Source organism: Syngnathoides biaculeatus, chromosome 2 (genome assembly GCF_019802595.1).
Source record: "Syngnathoides biaculeatus isolate LvHL_M chromosome 2, ASM1980259v1, whole genome shotgun sequence".
Lineage (NCBI taxonomy): Eukaryota > Metazoa > Chordata > Actinopteri > Syngnathiformes > Syngnathidae > Syngnathoides > Syngnathoides biaculeatus.
The window spans coordinates 17,583,069-17,606,065 of NC_084641.1; the positions used below are offsets into that span (position 1 = coordinate 17,583,069).

General features: G+C 39.9%; 1 protein-coding gene and 1 pseudogene across 7 annotated transcripts in view; one reads left to right on the top strand and one right to left on the bottom strand.

Annotated features, from left to right (window-relative positions):
• gripap1 (GRIP1 associated protein 1) overlaps positions 1–22,997 on the top strand; it is a 39,949-nt gene that overhangs the window by 6,237 nt on the left and 10,715 nt on the right. For 4 of the 7 annotated variants that reach the window (XM_061838171.1, XM_061838170.1, XM_061838172.1 and 1 more), the window contains exons 8-30: positions 932–1,098; positions 1,179–1,212; positions 1,622–1,788; positions 3,601–3,648; positions 3,725–3,756; positions 5,321–5,368; positions 5,456–5,555; positions 5,643–5,720; positions 5,998–6,084; positions 6,445–6,579; positions 8,009–8,104; positions 10,042–10,152; positions 10,311–10,412; positions 10,474–10,587; positions 11,196–11,273; positions 11,694–11,789; positions 12,252–12,308; positions 13,119–13,218; positions 15,110–15,240; positions 15,324–15,440; positions 18,129–18,222; positions 19,560–19,735; positions 21,942–22,882. In XM_061838171.1, the coding sequence (XP_061694155.1) occupies positions 932–1,098; positions 1,179–1,212; positions 1,622–1,788; positions 3,601–3,648; positions 3,725–3,756; positions 5,321–5,368; positions 5,456–5,555; positions 5,643–5,720; positions 5,998–6,084; positions 6,445–6,579; positions 8,009–8,104; positions 10,042–10,152; positions 10,311–10,412; positions 10,474–10,587; positions 11,196–11,273; positions 11,694–11,789; positions 12,252–12,308; positions 13,119–13,218; positions 15,110–15,240; positions 15,324–15,440; positions 18,129–18,222; positions 19,560–19,735; positions 21,942–22,022 (2,249 nt within the window). In that variant the 3' untranslated portion in view covers positions 22,023–22,882. Of the gene's footprint in view, positions 1–931; positions 1,099–1,178; positions 1,213–1,621; positions 1,789–3,600; positions 3,649–3,724; positions 3,757–5,320; positions 5,369–5,455; positions 5,556–5,642; positions 5,721–5,997; positions 6,085–6,444; positions 6,580–8,008; positions 8,105–10,041; positions 10,153–10,310; positions 10,413–10,473; positions 10,588–11,195; positions 11,274–11,693; positions 11,790–12,251; positions 12,309–13,118; positions 13,219–15,109; positions 15,241–15,323; positions 15,441–18,128; positions 18,223–19,559; positions 19,736–21,941; positions 22,883–22,997 lie in introns of those variants that run through there. The other 3 variants (XM_061838194.1, XR_009797584.1, XM_061838186.1) reach the window with 3 other exon arrangements.
• LOC133497397 (5S ribosomal RNA) lies at positions 2,196–2,314 on the bottom strand (annotated as a pseudogene).

The window sequence follows — 22,997 nt, forward strand, 5'->3', positions numbered from 1 at the left end:
CATCCAAATGATCATTGGCAAACTTAAGACAAGCATTGACATGTGCTGGTTTAAGCAGGGGAACCTTCCGTGCCATGCGTGATTTCAAAGTATGGCGTCTTAGTGTATTACCAACAGTCCCCTTGGAAACGGTTGTCCCAGCTCTTTTCAGGTCATTGACCAGGTCCTGTTGTGTAGTCCTGGGCTGATTCCTCATCTTTCTAAGGATCATTGAGACCACATGAGGTGATATCTTGCATGGGGCTCCACTCTGACTGAGATTGACCGTCATGATTAGCTTATTACATTTTCTAATGATTGCTTGGCAATTTCTCCGTAGCCCTCTCCAGCCGTGTCTCTGGTGTCTTTGGACAGCTCTTTGGTCTTGGCCATGTTACAAGCTTGAGTGTTTCTGATTGTATGGGGTGGACAGGTGTATTTCTGCAACTAACGACCTCACACAGGTGCATCTGATTCAGGATCACAGATGGAGTGGAGGTGGACTTTTAAAGGCGGACTAACAGGTCTTTGAAGGTCAGAATTCTAGCTGATAGACAGGTGTTCAAATACTTATTTGCAGCTGTATCACACAAATAAATCGTTAAAAAAAATCATACATTGTGATTTCTGGAATTTTCTTTGTAGATTATCTCTCTCACAATGGACATGCACCTACGATGAAAATTTCAAACCCCTCCATGATTTTTAAGTGGGAGAACTTGCAATATCGCAGGGTGTTCAAATACTTATTTTCTTCACTGTATATCTTAAAACATTTACCCGGTATTTAGAAAAAATCTGTTTTTAAAATTAAAAATAATTTTGCAATCTTTGTTGGATGTTTGTGACGTTTTATGCTCCCATGGTATATTTGCTCACTTGCTGTGCATTTCTTGGGGCTACGCCCTCCCATCCATAAAACCTGCTGACGTCCCTGGTTGTTCCCCTGCAGCACTGCAGGAGCACTGTCGCACTGAGCAGCCGACGACCGCACTTTCTCAGGGCGACCAAAATGCTACCTCACAGACGGACCGGTCAGCTGGTGCCAATGGTGTGTGTGATGTCAGTGGAAAAGGGGAGGAACCCGCAGCGGAGGTGGCTCATGACAATTGCCAGCAGGTGATTGACTGTGTCCAGTCAACTTGGTCTCAGGTTAACGTGGAAGCTGACTTTTTTTTTTTTCCACTTCCTTTTTGCAGAGTGAAGCCCAGCTGAAACAAACAAAATTACATGGTGAGAACATTTGTATTGTTTGATTACACTCCATGGTTGGTACATGCTAATAGAGTGTACAGTGGACAGATCATGTAGATTTATTCAAATCAGCCACTAGACTCATCAGCAGTGGCTGCATGATTTTAGACTGACGTGCCACAATTATGTTGCATTATTATTGTAATACTACCCTTAATATTACTCACAACAAGTTAGGATTATTTTGCATTACCATAATACTGCCAGAACACTACCGCAACAGTCGCAGAGCACTGTCACTACCACAACTGGAGCGTTCATAAGGCAGACATAAGTACTATGCATTTGGGCCGATCCCAATTTTTACAACCGGCGGTGTAAATACTGTATTGTGTGTTTAACACACTAATTGGCAGACTGCCCCTGCTGTGTGCGGCGCCCCCTTTAGGCCTGTCAGAGAAGAGCGTAGAGGAGATTGTAGCTAAGCACTCAGAGCTAGGCTGGTCGGCTGCTCTGTGTCCAATAACTCACTGCTTTGGAGCAGAGCTGGAGGTCGCCCTGAACACCCAGCATGAGGAGAAGAGGCTGCTGAGGGAGCAACTACGCCACCTGGAGGTGTGTGCGCAAGCACACACACACACACTCATCTGACACCTGTCACACACACACATACACGCACACTTGTTGCGCTGTCACTCACACTTGACATATACTTAACATTCATTCGTCACACTCTCGCTCTATGCATCTTATTTCTGAGCTGCTTATCCTCACAAGACTTGCAGGAGTGCTGGGGCCTATCCCAGCTATCTTTGGGCAGGAGGTGGGGTACACCCTGACTTGCTTGCCAGCCAATTGCACAGCACATAGAAACAACTTTATGCAATCTCTTATTTTCCTTTCGGTTTGTCCCGTTAGGGGTCGCCGCAGCGTGTCATCTCAGATGACCTCATAATTGTTTGGCAGTTTTACACCGGATCCCCTTCCTGACGGAACCCCTCTGCATTTTAGCCTGGGAGAGAAGCTTACAGCATCTCGTATTCCCAGGCAGTCTCCCATCCAAGTACTAACAAGGGCCAAACCCGCTTAGCTTCCCAGATCTGACGAGATTGTGTGTTCTCAGGGTAGCCTGGCCGTAAGCATCTTTATACAATATACTGTTCAATAAATCCCCAAAATATCAGAGGCAAATAAAGTTGCATTTTAAAGACTATAAATACAAGTGTTTTATCCAGGCATCCATTTTCTGAACTGCTTATCCTCAAAAAGGTTGCACCCGCCCAAATCCCGGTCCGCCTGTGTGGAATTTGCATGTTCTAACCGTGCTTGCGTGGGTTTCCTCCCAAATTCCCAAAACATGCAACATTAATTGGTCACTAAATTACTCCTCGGTGTGATTGTGAGTGCGACTGTTGTCTGTCTCCATGTGCCCTGCAATTGGCTGTCAACCGAGTCAGGGTGTACCCTGCCTCCTGCTCGATGACAGCTGGGATAGGCTCCGGCACTCCTGCGACCATTGTGTGGCTAAGCGGCTCAGAAAATCGATGGATGAATGTGTGACATATTGCTTTTTAAAATCCAATTGATGACACAACAACAACCTTAAGTTATTTACGGTTATGTTTTGTTCAATGATAATGCTTTTCTAAAATGTTTGAGAGTTTAATTTGAATCCCATTAAAATCAACTTTCGCCTGTCCCTTCATGTTTTCTTTAAAGAGTTGTACCCTTCTTACAAATTCTGCCTGGCTAATTAAATAAATGCATGGCTATGAATTTCAAAATAAGAGCAAGTAAATAAAGAGTACTATGTGTTCAAATAAAGTGCTTAATTTCAGAATAATTCTCTGAAAAAAACTAACAAGATACACATTTTGTTTTGATCCTACGGGTATAAGCAAAGTCGTGCATTGTAAAAACGCATAAGACATGGTTAAAAAGGTTTTCCAGAATTTTGAGGTCAACCTTGGGGGTGTGTATTATACATAGGTGTGCATGATAATGGCAATCATCCAAAATTCATCCTGATTGTTGCGCACCCCTGATCTAACACGTCAGGAGATGTTTGGTCGATGTTATTCCTTCCAAAGGGAGGTAAAGCAGTTATTAAATACAATCCTTACTTTTTCCTACCTGTCCTTTGAATATTTACATTTTATTTACAATAAAAATATGATAGTAAGCAGCCTGATTTTTCTTGAGATTTAGATGTTGTGACCAATTCCTGCAGAAATGTAAGAAATTTAAAAGGATTCACATGCTTTTGTGTTTTCCCTCTCCCACCGTAATCAGCTTTCACTCTGACACACCTGTGTTTTACCTGTCAAAACAAAAATCATCATCTTTTCACAGTGAGCTTGTTCATGAACTTTATACGGTGACTGTTGTCATAATGTGAATTCAAGCCTTTTGCCAATCAACTTGCAGGTGACCAAACAGGCCGAACTCTCCAAACTGCAAGAGGAATTGTCAAAGGTAAACGTCCCAAATGCTAGCCATGCTTTACGAATTGCAAGAGTGATCCTGGAATGATGCAACGTTTGTCTTTTAGCTGTCTGACAAGTTAAAGAAGAAACAGGAGAGGTGAGATGTCCATCATTTGTTGATCTATTTTTAATAAGAGACATTTGGCATTTTTCCCCCATTTAACACTTAACCCCAAGCATCTCGACAGTATCTGAAATGTGCATGTTCAGAGACAAATGTCTTGTGCAAATAAGCCAGAGCTCAGCCCGCCCCAAATGCTGATTAATGCCGAATAAGACATTCGCTACTGAGAGTGTGGCTACGGGCGGATATTTGTTGAGTCCGAGACCTTAAAAAGAGAGTGAGAGCGAACCATGATTGTAATAGTTTTATAATTTCTATTATAATTCACTTTCATCTTGCTTTGACTCTTTTTCAGATTCAGTTTTAAGTCCATTTTAGAGCAGCTTTATCTATGTTTTCTTTCCCAAAATGCTATGGTTAAATTTTTAATAGTTTCAGTATTGCTGTAGGTTTTTGTTTTTTTTTAAATATGGGATATTTGTCAAGTATGAGATAAAATAAAGATCAACAATCATCCATCCAGCCATCATTCCATCCATCCATTTTCAAACCCGCTTAGCCTCACAAGAGTTGTGGGAGTGCCAGTGCCAGCTAACTTCAGGTGAAAGGGAGACTATACCATGGACTGGTCACCAGTCAGTCACTGGGCATTTATCGATGCCATCAGTATTGTGAAATAAAAACTAAACAAAAAAGTATTTGTTAAAAAAAAATTCCATTCACTTACTAACAGATAAACATCCATCCACAACTTATAAACAGGTACTGTGTGATAGTCCATAGAGGTTGTAGTGCAATAAGTGTTGTGCATAATAATACTGCTGGTAAAGTTAGATGACGGTGGGTACGGAAAGTATTCAGACCCCCTAAATGTTTCACTCTGTTATTTTGCAGACATTTTCTGAAATATGTTATCCCTGTACTCGGCTGAATTTATCTTTCCTTCAATTGGAATCAGTCATCGTGTCCCTGCAGCTAGAAAACCATCCCCACAGCATGATTATACCATCACCAATCTTCACTTTTGGGACTATTTAAGGCAGGTGATGTGTGGTTTTCTCCACACAAACCGCTTAGAATTAAGGCCAAAAAGTTCCATCTTTTGTCTCAACTGGACTCCATCTCAAGGATGATCAGAAAAATTAGACAGCATATCCGTTAAACAAATGAGTGCTATAGAGTTAGTGTCACAGCAATGGGTCTGAATACTTATCCATGTTGTTTCAGTTTTTTTTTTAATAAATCTTGAAAAAAAAAAAAAAATTCCTCCATTTTCCTCCATCTATATGGGGTGCTCTGTGTACATGAATGAGGAAAAATGGGAATCTTTTTTAAATTTTAGTTTATTTATTTCATTAATTTTTGATCACGATAACAACCTTGGTGTGCACCTCCATGGATTGCATTTTCCCCTCTTGGGGCAGCACTTAAATCACAGAGCTGGTGAGTTACACTTGTCAATTAGTGTGTGCATCTGTGTATGCGGCACGTGCATCTGACACATCATCAATCACAAAAGTTTTTTTTTTTTTTTTCCAAGTTTTCAACTATTTTTGCAGCGGTCATTGTTTAAAAATGTTCTCGTTCCCTACTGCAGTTTCCAACATCTTCACGCAGAGAAGGAGATTCTGTACAATGACAGCAGGTCAGTGTAACACGTCATTGTCATGGCTTCCCACCGTGATGAGTCTGGGAAACATCGACTGTGAGCTTGTGCCAAATTTGTCTTCAGGACAAAGATTGAGGAGATCAATCAGAGGAAAGAGGAAGAGCTCAAGTTGATGAACACACGAATCCAGAAATTACAGTTGGATTTAACTGCAGCCAATCAGGTAAGAGGGCAACATTTGGCCGTCCACATGGTCACGATGGTAATCTCTGGGGAGTGAAGATTAGTGGATGTTTTTCTTCTGTGTTAGGTCACGATGGAGCTGAGAGAGAAGCTTGAAAGCAGTGACAAAGAACACCAGCTGGCTGTGAACACTCTCAAAGATCAGGTTAGTTAGTTTTGTTCAACTTCATTCCCTGACCAAGTGTTCCCCCCCTGACCAAGGATTCTTCCAAGTGCACATCTGGACAATTAAAAGTTTGAATTACAGGTTTAATTTCAAGGCAAATCCACCCGTGCCACAGCACTTATTGTGTCCTCCTCTTTCTACCACATTGGATGTTCTCTTGTTTTTCTTGGTTCTCTTTACTGGCATCTTTTCCCTTCTCATCTTTCGCTTTTGCCTCTATGCTGCCTCTGCCTCTGCCTGTGATTTGCAACTGCAGGTAGCGAGTGCAGTCAGTCAGGAGCAAGTGGACAACATCTTGCAGGAGAACAATGCTCTGAGAACTAACCTAGCTGCTTTAGAACAGGTAATCAACAAGAAGAACATGCAAAGAAGTACACTTTTGATAAAGGTAGGGGGCTGGGTGAATTATGTAATCTGAATGTATGGGTTAAGATTTTCTTTTCTTTCATAAATAGAGTAAGCCCTCAGTATTTGTGCTTTTCTGAGATTTTATTTTTAGGGTGTATCACCCAGCGCGAGAAGATGATGAGTGATACCTCGCTGGTGCTTTGCTTATTTTGCAGCTTAATGTTTTGTCCTCTCACTTTTGTTTCTTAAAGTTCTTCTCATGCTCCCTGTCTGAAAAGTTCAAATATCTTCTGGAGGTCATATGACGTTTTCAAGTGCAGATGAGCGTGTTCTCAGGTTTATTCGATGATTGCAGATTCAGGCGAGTAAGATGCAGGAAGTCAATATGCTGCGCGAGCAGCAGGAGGCGCAGGCGGCCGAACTGCATCATTGTCGGGCGGAGCAGGAAAAGCTTTTGGCCCAGAGGGACGACCTGGACTCGCAGCTGCAGGTGGGCATGGTGACCTTTGTCAATTATATATTTTTTTTCCTCCAAACAACGTTTATCATTGAGCTCAGTAATGTAAAGAGGTGTGTGGTAATGCACTACATTAACTCCGTTACGTTTACTTTCTTTTTGGAATAAATTATACTTGTCAGAACAGTTTTAATCTAACATATTTTTACTTTAACGTATTTCTATTAAGTAAAAATCTTTCTACATTCTGCTCATTACGTTTATCTTTAGTCATCTAATATTGCTTGTGTGTCCATTTTCTGAGCCACTTATCCTCACAAAGGTCACAGAGCCTATCCCAGCCATGTTCGGGCAAGAGGTGGGGTACATCCTGAACTGGTTGCTAGCCAATCGCAGGGAACAGATAAACAAACAACCATTCGCACTCACATTCATACCTACAGGCAATTTAGTGTTCAATCAACGTACTATGCATGTTTTTGCGATGTTTGGGGAAACCGTAGTACTCGGAGAACACCCACTCAGGCATGGGGAGAACATGCAAATACCACACAGGTGGGGCCAGGATTTTAACCCCGGCCCTCAGAACTGTGAGGCAGATGCTTTAATCAATCATCCACCCTTTATGCCACTATATATCACCCCTCCTTGAACTGTCGCCTTATCGTAGTGAAGGGGTGTGTTGTCCCAGTGATCCAACGAGTTGTCAGGGCCTTCACGCCCTTGGTAGAATCACTCACGGCAAAAAGGTTGTTGGTGAGGGACCAGACAAAGCACAGCTCCCTAACCCACCTGGACCTGCCTTTAGAGCCAGGCCTGGATCCATGTACTCGAATGTTTGAGGAAACCGGAGATCCCAGAGAAAACCCACGCAGGCGCAGGGAGAACATGCAAACTCCACTCAGGCGTGGCCGGATTTGAACGTGGCTTCTCAGAACTGTGAGGTGGATGCGCTACCCAGTCATCCACCGTGCCACCCAGTTTTGACCTACACCTCAAAATCTTGTCACATTGATTCATGTTGGATAACTCCTCACTGATTATCTCTTGGACAAATTGTTAGCTCTGGCCTAGGGGTTTCACAAAAGAAACAGTCCATCTGCACCCAATAAAATCATGAAAACAAATCCCGGCCCTACCTGTGTGGAGTGTTCTCTCCGTGCCTGTGTGGGTTTTCTTAGGGCACTCTGGTTTCTTTCAACATCCCAAAAACATTCATGGTAGGTTAACTGAAGACTAACTTGCCTGTAGGTGTGAAGGTGAATGCAAGTGTGTGTTTGTTTTTATGTGCCTTGTGATTGGCTGGCGACCAGCTCAGGATATACCCGCCTCCTACCCGGAGATAGATGGGATTAACGCCAGCACTCCTGCAACTCTTGTGAGGATAAGCGGCTCAGAAAACGTATTAATGCATTAATACAGGCTGTGTCCTTCCTTATGTCGTTAACTGCCCTTTCTTCAGGAGTCCAGTTTTGCCAACAGGAAGTTGTTGGAGCAGTTAACAGAAGAAGGACAAGAGAAGGAGAAGCTCCTGAGGGAGTTTGAAGAGAGCAAGAAGGTATACACAAACACACACACACACACACACCAGATAATATGCATCCCACTGGTCTATACGCACTAACTTTTGCACTGAGAAAGTTGGTCAACACATGGATGGCTTCCCCATGTTCTTTCAATACGGTTGTGTTATGTAAATTTTTTACCTCAAAGAAAATTAAATTCCATCCATCCATTTTCCAAGACGCTTATCCTCTCCACGAAATACTCTCAATATTGTATGATTTAACAAAATAAAATAATTTTAGTACTCTTTACTGACCTGAAAAAGGAGAAGTTTAGTCTGATTTGACTTCACACTGTGAGACAAAAAATTAAGTGTGTTTTAGCAGTGTATGTAAAGTTCTGGGTTCAAGTATTCATTTAAAAATGATTGTCTAAGAGGGTTGGGCATCTGTTGAATTTGAGCACTTCGGGTTCAGATTCTGGTTCTAAATGATTCTCGGTTTCGAGTTGTTTACTGGGTCCAAAAAGTTTACTTGGTTTAAATAAAGTGTGTCCAAACATGAATATCCATTTTCTCAGCAACGCGCAGTATAGACTAAAATTACCCTTTTACTCTGGGTTCTCTATAACAACGTATCAAACCTATGAACTAACCCAATTGACTCAAATTCATGAATTTATGTTTCAGCTAAAACCTAAATTTTGTTAAAATAGGTAATTTGGGACTGTTTCATCATAACTATTGTTTTATATGTGCCCAAGTTTGAACTTGACTTACTGTTTTCAGCTTGTAGTGTTTTATTTTGAAGCATACACGTATTTCATTGTTTGTCTCACACAATTACCTTAGAGTTTACTTCGCTGAAGTGCTGTGTACTGTAGGCCTCGGAGTACTTCAGATCCCTCCTTTTAACAATCTAATCTTATTCCAAGTGTTACACTGAAGCGACTGGTCATTAATTTGAATAAATGGTAGTCACACTTGTTTGCCGCTGGGCACAAGCATGTCTTCATGCGCGTTCATACTTATCAGTTTTCGCCACGTCTTTGTTGTTTTTTTTTTATGTGTAGGAATTGAAACTGGGCACGGAAATTTTCCAACATGAACGATTCTGGATGAACTGAGACGTTAGTCGCGGTTCCAATCGGTTCTCGATGACCAACCTTAAACACCGCTATATAGAAGTATTGTTAACGGTTAGTCACATTATTTTTTCTAATTATTTAATAGCATAACAAAGCAATATACACATTTAAAATCATATTCCCAAATTTAATACTCGTGAAATTATTACACTTTATTTTAACAAGTGTTTATTTTCTTAGTTGATCCTTTTTAAAAGAATTTTGTCTTTTTAACTTTGCACATACAGTAGCTTACTATGTGTAGGCTTTAAACAAAGTGTAGACCAACACATAGCTAGATTTGTTAGCTTCGCTTGCTTTGTAACAAAGTTATTAAAACCCTTGCGTATGACGTTTTTAATAATGAGCGAAATGAAAGCGACGGCCAAATTAAGCAGGCCATCTTTGCAGTTAGTGGTGCAATTCCCCACAACACAGACGATCAACGATCATATGTGATGTTAGACGGGGGAAACTACTTTTGGTTTTATTCAGTTATTAAGACCCTTGCACATGAAGTGTTTATAATGAGTAAAATGAAAACGAAAAAATTAAGCAGGCAGTCTTTGCAGTTAGCGGTGCAGCCTCCCCACCCCAACACACACGCACGCACAGATCATCAAAGATCATATGTGATGTGAGACGAGGAAAGTACTTTTGGTTTTATTCCTATGAAAAATGTAGCAGCATTGATAATGTGAGTGAAAAAAGGCCAGCGTCAATATACTGTTGGGATATTTCAACCATTAAAAATGCACTCGTGCAAATGAGACAAAATTTAATTTTTAATCCCACAAAATGAAGCAACAATTTGGTCACCTTCTCAACACCTGCATATATAGGATGTATGTTTTATGTGTGCAGACAGCAGAGAAGAGGAAGGCCATGTTGGATGACATGGCCATTCAGCTAAACCAGGAGAAGTCCAACCAAAAGGAGGCACTGTCGGACCTCAGACTGCAGCACGAGAAGGAAGTGAGTAGGACCAGTATTGTTGTTGCGTCCCATCAACTTTTTTTAATATAGTACACCTATAACTTTGGCAGTGCTCTTTTCTCCTCTTGCATACCTTTCAAGAAAATAAAGTTAAAGCTTATTTTCCCCCCTCTCTCTCCTAATGTTGCATCCTGCAGGTCCTTGGTGTGAGGGCTCGCTATGAGAAGGAACTACGAGGTCTTCACGAGGAGAAAACTCGCTCTGAGGAGGACATTCGGCAGCAGCTCCGAGATGAGAAGGTGAATAAAATCATGAAGAAGAGGATTTGATTCCAAGATCATGAAACACTTTGTTTTTCAGGCTCGTAGCAAGGAGCTTGAGAGTCTTCAGACCAAAGTGCAAGAACTTCATCGTCAGCTGCAGTCCATGGAAGAAACCAAAGCATGGTTTGAACGACGTCTCAATGAGGCTGAGGTGGGTACAAGGAAACGAGTGACACTGAAAATCAGGTATGGCTCAAGTACATAGGCCCCTTCTGTTCTGTTGTGAATCTTGAACATAAATTATGTACCTCTTTGTGTTTTGAGTTTTTACAGTATACTGTACTTACGCACACTAACGCCCTTGCATGTGGGAAAGGAGCAATGCACTTTTCAGCCTTTTTAGCTTGGAGAGCACAACACAAAACAATTTGCACACTCAATAAGGAGCTGCTGTCAACCACAACTCACACCCACATACACCGACTCACTGACGTTACACGCGACCTCATTCAGTCCTGCCTCGTAAATGCACATACACACAGGCAATACAATACTTGCGCTATTTTATATTCATTTTATATTTGCAATGTTTTTTTAAATGTAAAACACGTTAATCATGCTTTTAAAAAGTGTTGTAAATATTTAATTGTATCTTAACTTTATATATGCTTAAAGCATACAAACACTCAAATAAAATGTTCTATACAGTCTCTATGTCACAGGTTTTCACCTATTTCAAATGGGTTGGTAACTTATCCCCATAATTATCTGCGGTTTGCTGTATTTATTTATGCTGCGTGTGTCTGTACTTGTGATCAGGAAAACACAGACAAGTTGACTTTGGAACATCAGGAAGCCGTCAAAACTCTCCATGAGCAACACACACTGAATCTACAGGTAATGTGACTCGCTGGGTGACTCTATCCAGAAATACTCAACTGCATCTTTATTTATCTGACTGTCAGATGGCCCTTCTGTATTTTGCCAAATTATGATGTAGCTATTTTATATACAATACCAAACCCAAAGCCATAAAATTATGATGTAGCAAAGCAGCTATTTTATATACAATACCACACCCAAACCCATTTTCTCTATCATGCAACTACGCTGTCTTGAAACACTATCATGTCAAAGCAAAACGGTAATCACTGCTGCAATACTGATTCTCTACCAAGTTAAATAGTTGTTTATGACTGTTGTGTTTCGCAGTGTACATGTGTGTGTATCTATGGATACAATATTCAAATAAATCAGGACTCACAAAGGGTGGCAAAGTACTTTTTCACAGCATGTTGCCATATTTGTACATCGCAGGCCAAGCAGGCCGAGGTGGAAGTGGTCCACGGGCAGCTAGTGGAGGTCCAAAATCAGAGGGATGAACATCACAGCACTATCGTCAAACTCAAACAGGTCAGCATCAGTGCACTGCATGGACACTATATCCGTATTGCAATAGATTGTATCCTTGCTGGTCGACATTACCACTTAATTATTGTATCATCGCATAATTGTTTTAAACATTAGGAACATATTGTATAGAATCAATGATAGTCACATTGGAAAATAGCAATGTGTCATTTTATCATTTTGTGACCTGTTTCTCAGGAACAGTTTGTCCCATCCCATGATAAATTATCCAAGTTTTAGAGACCCTTAAAAATGCCATTAATCCAACTGGTTTATCGAATGATTAACTCCATTTAAGCATTACAAGGTGCATCAAGTTGAGTTCACCTAAGATCAGCACAACTTGTATGCCAAAAAACTACTTAGTTAAGATTACAGTTTAACTTTTACATTAGTCAGAGGAAGGTTCAAATGCAATAAAGCACTGAAGTGTTTTATCAGAGAATGTGTCTCCTTTTTCTGCAGGAGATCAAAGACACAGTGGATGGACAGAGGATTTTAGAGAAGAAAGGAAGCGCAGCGGTGGGTGTGTGAGACTGTGTGCGAGTTTTCGTGCATGCATACATATGTGATAAGATGGATGAAAGAAAGCCAATAGCGTCACAAGTGACTTAATCTTTGCATTATTACATGCTTTTATTTGGACAGTGATTATATGTTAATGGCCGACACCACAGTTGTATGGATGTGTGTGTCGGCCTGTAACCCCGTATGTCCAAATATGGTCACAGATTTGTATTTCAAATGTCTATACTATTGTTTTTTTCCCTGTCTTTTTATACATTATTAACTAATTTATTGTGTTGAAAATAATGTCACAACAAATCTATTAATTCTCTTGGACATTCAACAGTCTGAGCGGTGTCACAACTCGGCCTCTTTATTCCGTCGTGGAAACTGTTTAGCATTGTGTCACCTCTAAATTGAAAGTGAGAATATTTTTTTAAACAATATCGACTTAAATAGTTAGGTTTCATACGTTTGAGTAAACCTATTTTTCCCCCCAAAAATGAGTGTAATGTTTTGTTGCAGATAAAAGCCGGCTCCAAAGTTGAATTAGCGTGCAGATTCGTATCCACCAATTATGCCGCTTAGTCATCACTCACGGCTCTTAGCACTTTGGAAAAAAAAAAAAAAAGGTTTAGGAATAGGATGTAACCACAGTGTTTTGCTTTTGTGAAGTATTAAAAGCCTTTTTGTGTTGTTGGTGGGGTTGCAGACTTTGATGTGCGTGGGTGGCAGCAGATAAAAAAACGAATGAAAGCCAATAACATTACAACAAAAAGGACTTGAAATATTTGCAGATTTATATATTTATGTTTGTGTCCATAGTTGAAGGACTTAAAAAGACAGTTGCACCTGGAGAGAAAGCGAGCAGACAAACTACAGGAGAGACTTCAAGAAATTCTAACCAACAGCAAAAGCAGAACGGGTATGAGTATGAGACCCTCACAAGGTTTTTTTTTTTTTTTTTTTATGGTTACCCCAAAAATACGTAGTTTCTCACCAGGGTATTTGCTAAAACTGGTCCATTTTCAGGCATGCTGAAGCCACTATAAAGGGAGGATACAGTTAGTGAAGGTTGTGTGTATATTTAAGTAAGCAAGGATACCAAAAGATCAGCAGCATTGTGTGAACTCATCACTAGGTTCTGCCTCATTCCGGAACCTTCTCTTAAATATTTCATACAATGGTTTGATTCCCTCTGCTGTACAGTGAGCCCTTGCCCTTTTGCAGTTCACTCTTGCGGACCCTGCATATTTGTGAATTTTGCTCTCCAAAATGTTTTTTTTTTTTTTTAATTTACCAGTCATAGAGGTCTTGAATTCTTGTCTAAATCGATGTGGCGCCACATTAGACATAGCGCCTTACAATGTGGTGCACCTACGTGCACTTTGTGTTCCAACATTTGCAAATATTGTTGTGTGTCTTGCCCAATGATGTACACTTGAACACACTGGTTAGAATGTCAGCATGCATGCCAGGACGTGTTTTAGCATGTATGTAAGCGACCATATGATGGCGCTCGAAGCAGGTGGAATGATTGAATTTCACATCTGTAAGCAGAAGAAGCTTACTGTACATTGGCCCACACATTGGCTGTGGAGTTTAGGCAGTTTCACATTGAAGCTCAAATGATCACAACACTGCAAACAAAATAGCTAAAACACGTGCTGGCATGCATGCTAACAGTGTAACCAGTTTGTTCAGGAGTACTTCATTGGACAAATCACACAACAATTGTGCACATAAGGTAGACTGTCCATTTTAGAAAAAAAAAGAGACTTTTAAGTGGATGGTACGGTTGCTAAAATATCGTACATATCATATATATATATATGTATATATGTGTGTGTGTGTGTGTGTGTGTGTGTGTGTATATTAATACTGCAACCATTATCCGGGGATTTTTGTTATTTGTTGGAGCATAAGGAACGTAACCCCTGTGAATAGCGGGGGAAACAAACAAACAAACAGCACTATGTCTAATCTATAGGAGTAAATAAATGTTTAAAGAATATTTTTGGACATGGGACAAAGCTGACAATCAGATAATTGAAGTAGGACATTTTTTATGTAATTTGATAGCACCTGAATAAAAGGGGCTTGTCTTTGTCCAAAAAGAGTGTTTCATCATCTTAAAGGGGTGTGTTTTCAAACAAAACCTTGTGAGTTTGCCTTTAAGAGGTGCACCTTCATCCCAAAGGTATAAATCGTTGTCTAAATATTTAACATTATTTTCTAAATGCCCATTTTATTGCCCTGGAAGCATGATTTTATATTTAAGGGCATTTCTTTCAAGGTCATGTTTTGTGTGCTGGCAGACATGCTTATTGAAGTCTGGGTAACCCTCGGCAAAGTCACCTACCGGTTAATTTTTCTGTCAAATGTAACTGCAACAATTGGCTGAAAATGGCCCCTATTTGCACGTTTTTATGGTCTTCATGTCGTGCCATAAAACATTGGCATCCTCCTTCTAAGAAGAAAGTTTTCATGGTCCAGGAGTATGTAAATCTCTTATTAATGATGAAAACACCACAATATCCTTCCATCATGGCATGACACAGAATCCCCTGATGTACACAAAGATGAACCAAACGATGATTGTAAGGAAGATCAAAGAAATGTCATTTTAAACTTCTCAGTCTTAATGTTCCCTTTACAGTGTATGTATGTGAAGGTGTATCTTTTTTTGGAGCGGTGGTTCTTGGTCACTAACCGCTACTATTTTCAGGTTGACAGTAATAGAAATTTAAGATTGCTCATTGAAATCAAGCCACTGTTACGAACTAACAGGAAGTGGTGTGTTCCTCTTCCTGCAGGCCTCGAGGAACTCGTCCTATCTGAGATCAACAGTCCCAGTCGCACTCAGCAGACCGGAGACTCGTCCTCCGTCTCGTCCTTCTCCTACCGAGACATGATGAAGGAGTGCCAGAGCAGCGGTCAGAATAAGGTGCATCACACTGGCCTAACTTGTTGGATCGGCGGCATTGGAAACATGCGTGTAAATGGCTCATGGGCACTTCCTGTCACCAGTCAGGAGGAGGAAGTCCTCAGTGTCAGCGTGCCGCGGAGCTGTCTGACGACGAGCTAGGAGAATTGTTCCAGAGGCTTGCTGAGGTCCAGCAGGAGAAATGGATGCTGGAGGAGAAGGTGGGTCTACAGATCTCTCATGACGCAAGTTAGTTTGTTGCTGCAATATGTTAGCACATTCGCCCTATTATATAAAGGTATCCTGATCCGATATTTTAGATTGGAAACCGGTCTGATGTGAGTTGGGGGGAAAAAAAACACTGGATACTGGATCTGACTGGATCTAAAATGTCGGAATTTTTTTTTTTTTTTAAATACAAGCAGTCCATTCCATGCTCTGTTTCAGCACTTCTATCCAACAGCATCCGGAGGGCATTCAGATCCCACTTGACCACAACAACCTGTTGCTAAGGTGCTAACATAGTAGCAAGGACTCAGTGGGAATGATGCTTCCATAGTCATTTGACACCTCAGTTAATGTTCACTGCAAAACTCAACTCATATTGAAGAATTACGCCCACTGAATATTGAAATGCATTACAGCCTTTGTTTGTGTCATTGTGTTTGTTCACAAAAGTCACGAGCTCAAAGCTATCTTGCAATGAATGAAACACCATAGAGAGAGCTAACGAAAATTAGCATTAAACTTACATGGCACTGACATCTCTTAAATAATGAATATTGGTCCAGAAAAGATATATAAGCACGCACAAATGGGCACTTAAATAATACTCTCTGGCATATATTTCTCAAACAATCTGTGGTGACTTCTAATAGCGATTTTCAATCAAATTTAAACCCCAGTTGCATCAAGACGTTTGTCTATTGCTGCACATGAAGAAACAAAATGATGTTCCCACCATATACTAACAGTAGAAAAAAAACAACTGTATTGACTGAATTAATTACTTTGGTTTATCCATTTAAATGTCCTGATGATGTAGGTTATGTATTTTTTTTCATTTATTTCTGAAAATATGATAAGTACTGCACAGGGCTGCCAGATGTTCAGAGCCATTTCCCTGTCTTCCTGTCTCACCATGTGTGACGCATTAGTAAAGCACTAAATATGACAATGGAGACCCTGGACTAATGAGCAACTGGATTTCTACATCAACCAAGAATGGGAAAGAATTCCATTTACAAAACTACAACAGTTAGCTTCCTCAATTCCCAAATGGTGATTGAATGTTGTTAAAAGGAATGACCACTCCTCTTTGGAGAATTGTTTTAACTCTGCCATATTGGAGGGTGTTCTAGCATGAATTGCACAAACACCACAGAATCTTAATTGGATTTCAATCCAGACTATGACTTGGCCACTCCAAAACCTTAATTTTATTTTAATTTATTTTTTTATTTCAGACCGCTGTCCTGCTCCGTGATCAGTGAGCGCTTAAGTTTGAGGGTACGAACTCATGGCCGGATGTTCTCCTTCAACGTTTTCTTGTACACAGCAGAATTCATTGTTCCATCAATCACAGCAAGTTGTCCTGGTCCTGAGGCAGGAAAGCAACCCGAGCCCATCACACTACCACTACCATGCTTCACGTAATGTCCTTTTAATCAAATGCTGTGTAATTTTTATGCCATGTGTAATGGGCTGCACACCTTCCAAACAGTTCAATTTTTGACTCGTCAGTCCACAGAATATTTTTCCAAAAGTCTTGAGGATCATCAAGATCTTTTGTGGCAAATGTGAAACAAGCTTTTGTATTCTTTGCCGACTGGAGACGTTTTCGCCTGGGAACTGTCCCATGGATGCCGTTTTTGGCCAGGGTCTTTCTTATGGTAGAGTCATGAGGCCTGCAGATTTTTAGATGTTCTTCAAGGTTCTTTTGTAACATCCTGGATGAGTAGTCATCGCACTCTTGGAGTTATTTTAGTTGGCCGTCCACTCCTAGGAAGGATTGCCACTGTTTCCAGTTTTCTCCATTTATGGATAATTGCTCTGACAGTGGTTCATTGGATCCCCAAAGGCTTGGAAATGGCTTTGTAACCTTTTACCAACTGATGGATTTCAATCACTTTTTTTTTCTCATTTCTTCTTCAATTTCTTTGGATTGTGACATGATGCATTGGTTCTTGTGATCTTGTAGCCTACTTCATGTTCTTTGACAGATTCTATTTAAGTAATTTTTTGATTTAACAAGTATGGTGGTAATCAGGTTTGGGTGTAGCTTGTGAAATTGAACTCACCTTTCCCAAATTTTTGGTTAATCACAGTGACTGTGTGATTTGACGTGAACGGGGGCAATTAATTTTTCCACAGAGGGTCAAAAAGGTTTGGATTTTTTTCTGCCATCATAAATTGTATTGTCTTTTGAAAACTGCATTTTATATTTTATTTGGTTGTCTCTGAATTATTTTAAAATGTATTTAATGATTTGAAACCTTTGTTTGTGTGAGATACACAAAAAAAAATGTTGAAAAGGGTTTGCAAATCATTATATTCTGTTTTAACTTGAGTTTTATACCATGTCCAGATTTAGGTTTATTGTAATGGACTAAGGTTCTAGTCGCAAGAGAATGGTGTAGTCCAAATTGAAGGTTCTGGTGTCTAGTCCAGCGACAACGTCTGGTCTCAACAGAATGTTTTCGTTCAAAGAAAAGGTACTAGCCCCAAGAGGATGGTGTTATTTTAGTGGCCACATAATCTACCATCCTGTAGCTCCTCAACAAATGTGACGTCAAGTTATGATTCCACTGCTGGCGTTGCATGTATGTCAAGGGGTCCCACCCACCATGGCTGGCCTCCTCTCATTGGTCACCAGGCCTGTCACATGACTTCTGCCATGTTATTGACAGGTGAAACATTTGGAGGTGAGCTGCTCGTCCATGGCGGAGGACATCTGCAGGAAGAGTGCCATCATCGAAACATACGTCATGGACAGCCGCAGAGGTAACAGTCCCGTCCGCGTAATCACAAGTTCAAATGTCAAATTGGCTCTTCTTTCAATATTCAAATCACAATTGATTCTTACCGTTCAGTTTTAATTTTCATTTAGTTTTTCCATTAAGTAAAGATTGAGTGACAATACAAATAGTGATGCCTCGGTTTTCAACCACAATCGGTTCCAGAAAATGGTTCGAGAAGTGATTTGTTCAAAAACCGAATCGATGTTTTCCATTACAATGAATGGGAAAAGAAAAAATGTGTTCCAAGCCTAAAAATGAAGGCTTTTTACGGCATTTTTTTTTAGCTTTTCCTGATAATAAACTGCATAGTAGAAATACGTGTATAGTTGAAATACTTTATATAATAAAATAATTTACGAAATATATTTATTTTTTGCTTAAAATGTATGCTGTAGTAGTAGAGTACGCGAGGTTTGGAGTGTATTTCCATATCTGTGGTGACTCGCCCCACAACCTTGTAAACTTTTTTTTATGAACAAAAGTGCAGAATAACTTTAAACAAGCAACTTGGCTTCTTTGGAGCCATGTTTGGGGGTTAATGTGGTACTTCTCGATAAGAAAAACAACAGTCACTACCGGGACATGTCTGTACAGAAGCTGCATTATACGGAATAACAACAGTGGGCTGGTTGCGCTGCGCGCGTTATGTCATTTACTTTTTTTTTTTTTTCGGCGGTCGTTCATATTGACAAAAACAAAACTCGTTGTGGGTGGGTCAACTGGTTAGCGATGTTATTTCTGTATTTTTCTGGCATGTGGGGATTCACAACAAGTACGTCGTGGGTCAGCTGGTCTGGCCGCTCACAATATATGTTATTTCCGGGTTTTGTGGGGGTGTTCGAGAACAGATTTTTGTTCGAAAACGGGGACGTTCAAGAACCGAGGCTTTACTGTAGTGTAAGTTGTTTATTTTGGTAATCAATGACCCAATTGTTCAATATTTAATTTAAAGTAAATTATTTGACCAATTATTGAATACAATATTGAAAAATCGTGTAAAATTGCAATTGTTACCGACTTTTTTTCTTCCGTTATTTTCACTGAATCCATCAAATGATTATTTGATAAATTTTTTTTTTACTAAAAGTGTACAAGAATCCATCTCACAATTTATTTCATCAAAAAATTATAGTAATGTATTTAATTCTTTATATTAGTCATTTAATAGAATAGCCATCAAATAATTAATTTAGGGCGGCAGGGTAAAGCGTTGGCCTCACAATTCTTCAATTCTCGGCCCCGCCTGCGTGGAGTTTTCATGTTCTCCCCGTTGTCTCCTCTGTTCTCACAATCATGTTTTGCCCTCCCTGGTGAGCTCAGATGTGTCGGGCGGCGCTGCAGGTGGTCATGGAGGAGCTTCTCAGGCCGACCGAGGAGGTCTGGGTTCCGTTTTGAGGGACCTGGTGAAGTCAGGAGATGAGAACGTTCGCGAGATGAACAAGAAGCTGCAGAACATGTTGGAGGAGCAGCTGACCAAGAACATGCATCTTCATAAGGTGAGAGCAAACACAACTCCCCCAGCAGCAGTTGCACAAACGTCCCTGCTAACGTTAGCGTCAAATGCTACCATGAAAGTGCTTGGTGTGGGACGTGCAATGTGACCAAGTTGTTGGCAATAGGTACATCTCCAATGGCAACTTATAAGCAAATGCACAATTCTTACAAAATGCAATAAATTGATGCAAAGTGGCTAAAGTACAGCATACTTTATATTGTCCTATTGTTAACTGTTAATAATGGATCATTTATTTCTGTGTAGCTTTATTTCTCTTTTACATAGTTTGATGATCAAGCACAGTTGAGTAATCTTAAATTTATGTACAATACATTTTCATTTTATCTTTGGGATCTATTTATTTATAAAAACATATTGATGTACATTTTTCAGGTTTTTTTTAAACATTTATTGAGGCGCATTTTTTTAAATTTCACTTATGTGCATTGGACTTGAATCATTTTATAACTGGTTTATTTTCTCATATTATGAGCAGTGTTAATGTCCAAACTGTGCATAGTGTTGCAGCTGCTTAAGAGGTTCTTCTTTTTTTAATTGAATGATTTTTTTTTTTCTATCAAGAAGTCATTATTTTTTACTTTTTTTACTTTTCAAGTATTTAACATTTAGGGTTGAAACATTTGAATTTAATCTTGAACTCTTTGTTTTAAAACATTTCTTTAGGGTTTTTTACATTTTAATTTTCTATGTAATTAGGGATGGGAAAGATTACTGTAGTCCCGATTCTATTTCCTATACTCCTTCACGGTGTGATTCTCCATCTATTCTCATATCGATTCTCAAATTTGTATTTTGTACTTCAAATGACCCGTTCATTTACTCTATAAACTTGTGTACCTAAGTGTTCAGAAAAAAAACCATTTATAATAATGTATTCCTCTATTTATGCCAGTGTGGCATAGTGCCGTGAGATTTTTCAAGTGTAAAGTATTTGCCTAGGCTCCAAAAAGGTTGGAATTCGGTGCTCTGGTCAGCCCGTGTTCAACAGAACCTCAGCATGTTTACAAAGGACCACTAGCTTGCTAGGCTATGTTACATTTTGTTGATGGATTGCGAGCCGTATCTTATTACAAAAGTACATGAACATACCTCCAGCAAGGTCTGACACAAAGTCCTCTCCTGTCCTGAACACCGGTGCCCACCAAAACGTGTTTCTCCCCCCCCCCCCACAGTTTCTTCTTATAATCGTGTTGTCATCCCCATGGTAAACAGTATATTCATTTGACTTGGAGTTGATCAGGAAAAGAAGAGGAGGAAGAAGTCGGATATCCGGCAATCGTGAAAGAGCAAATTTGTCTTGTAGTCTGACTCGCTCATCTCGTGTCAGCCGTCTTTTCTCTTCCCATGGCATTGTTTTTTTTTTTTTTTTAATAACTTAATTGGTCGTCAGATACCTCTGTGAAAAAACTGTACAAATACTTCTGTAACAAGATAAACTAGTGTTTGGATTGAGATGTACTGCGCAATGCGACAACACGGAGTCAATCAACTGATCGGATTGGAGAATTACGGTAGCAATTAATTCAAATCATATCAGGCTGATCAAATTGGTGTGAAGTCTACTTTTTAGTGAGCTTTACACAATCACAATTTCTGGGGCCAATCGCAGTCGCATTGGCGTTGACCAGATAAAAGCCCACTGATTGTATAAAATAGGATGCGGTTTTATTAGAATACAAGATTTTATTGCAGTAGTCTGACATTGTTCGATTGCAAGAGAGCAAATTTGTCTTGTAGTCTGCACATTAAATGTTCTCTCAACAGTCTTCGCTCTCCCATGCAGCTGTTGTTTTTTTTTAAACAACTTTATTGGCCATCAGATATTTAGTTTTAGGTCAAAAGATGTGGAAAAACTCATGAAAATAGTACTAAATAAAAATGAACTATGGTTTGGATTCAGATATACTGCGCATGATGGCGACATGGATTAAATGTCTTTCTTGGAGCTGATCAATGACGTAATTGATCAGATTGGTGAATTATAACATCAAAACCGATCAGAAAAAAATGCCAATGATGAGCCGAGCCGATCAGGCCGATAAAATCAGTGTACTGATTTAATATATTTTAATGTTGGTTATGAAGGCGGTAGTTGGTGTTGAGTTTGAGAACCATTGCATCAGACTATCCACTTGTTTCCCCCCAGGGGCCAAAATAAGAGGACGTTTTCTGTTTCTGTCTTTCAGGACCTCGAGGTTCTGTCCCAGGAATTAGTCCGTCTCAGTAAAGAACCTGCTCCTGACAGCAGTTCAGCTGGTACCGGTTGAAACTTCTAGCTGAGTGATGCTTCCATTTCCAAAAATCTTAAATGGAAGACCAGGGTCAGACTAACACCTGGGACTTTGTTCTTGCAGGCTCAGAACATTATTTAAGCCACCCTGGGCTATGTTCAACTGCCAGAATGTCTCTATCCATCCATCCAAATCATGCAGGGAATGGAAATATTTCACATAATTGTTCTTATTGAATGTACTGTAATCATACAAAACTCATGATTAATTTCCACTTGACGCTAGCTGCAACCTGTCAACCTCCATTGCAATTAAACATTTGCACAGCATATTTCAAGAAAAAAAACTCAGTTAAGTTGGAGGCCTCCAGTGTCAGGCTGTGTCTATTCCCTGGGGACAGACCAACAGATCCTATATTAAAAAGAAATGTCATTTAGTTTGTAGCTGTGACTATTTGTCGGTGTATCTGTCACAGTCTTTTCTTTCTATCAAAGCTTATACTATATGAATGTGAGTGACATATGAATATATTGTATATGTATTTAAGATGACGTTCCCTTATTTTTATCACTCTGTTAATTATTTTTTGTTTTGAAACTGTTTAACATCATGCCTGTAAATAGAAATGTCTTAATTGCTGGGCTGAGTCCATGTCCTGCCTACTCTGTCGGATCTTATTTATAAAAGAAAGAAGTGTTTGATTTCTTTTGCCTTCTCTTAAACACTACATGGCCCGAGAGTCCTCCGGGTCTGTCACGTCCTCTTTGCTTCTGTTTTCTTGCTCTGATTATGTCTCGGGAGTCTTGCGGTCTGTCTATATTCTGGGTCTTGGAAAGAGTGATCTCAAATGGGAAAATATTTCTATCATGAAGCGAAATAAAATGAGTGGAAAAACAGGTGCCGTGTACATTTTTAGGGTCATGTACTTCCTACCAATGTTCCCTTTAATTTTTCAAGTGTCTGAGCAAACATGCTAAGGCTGTGAGCGCTCCCTTTGACCACTGTGAGCAT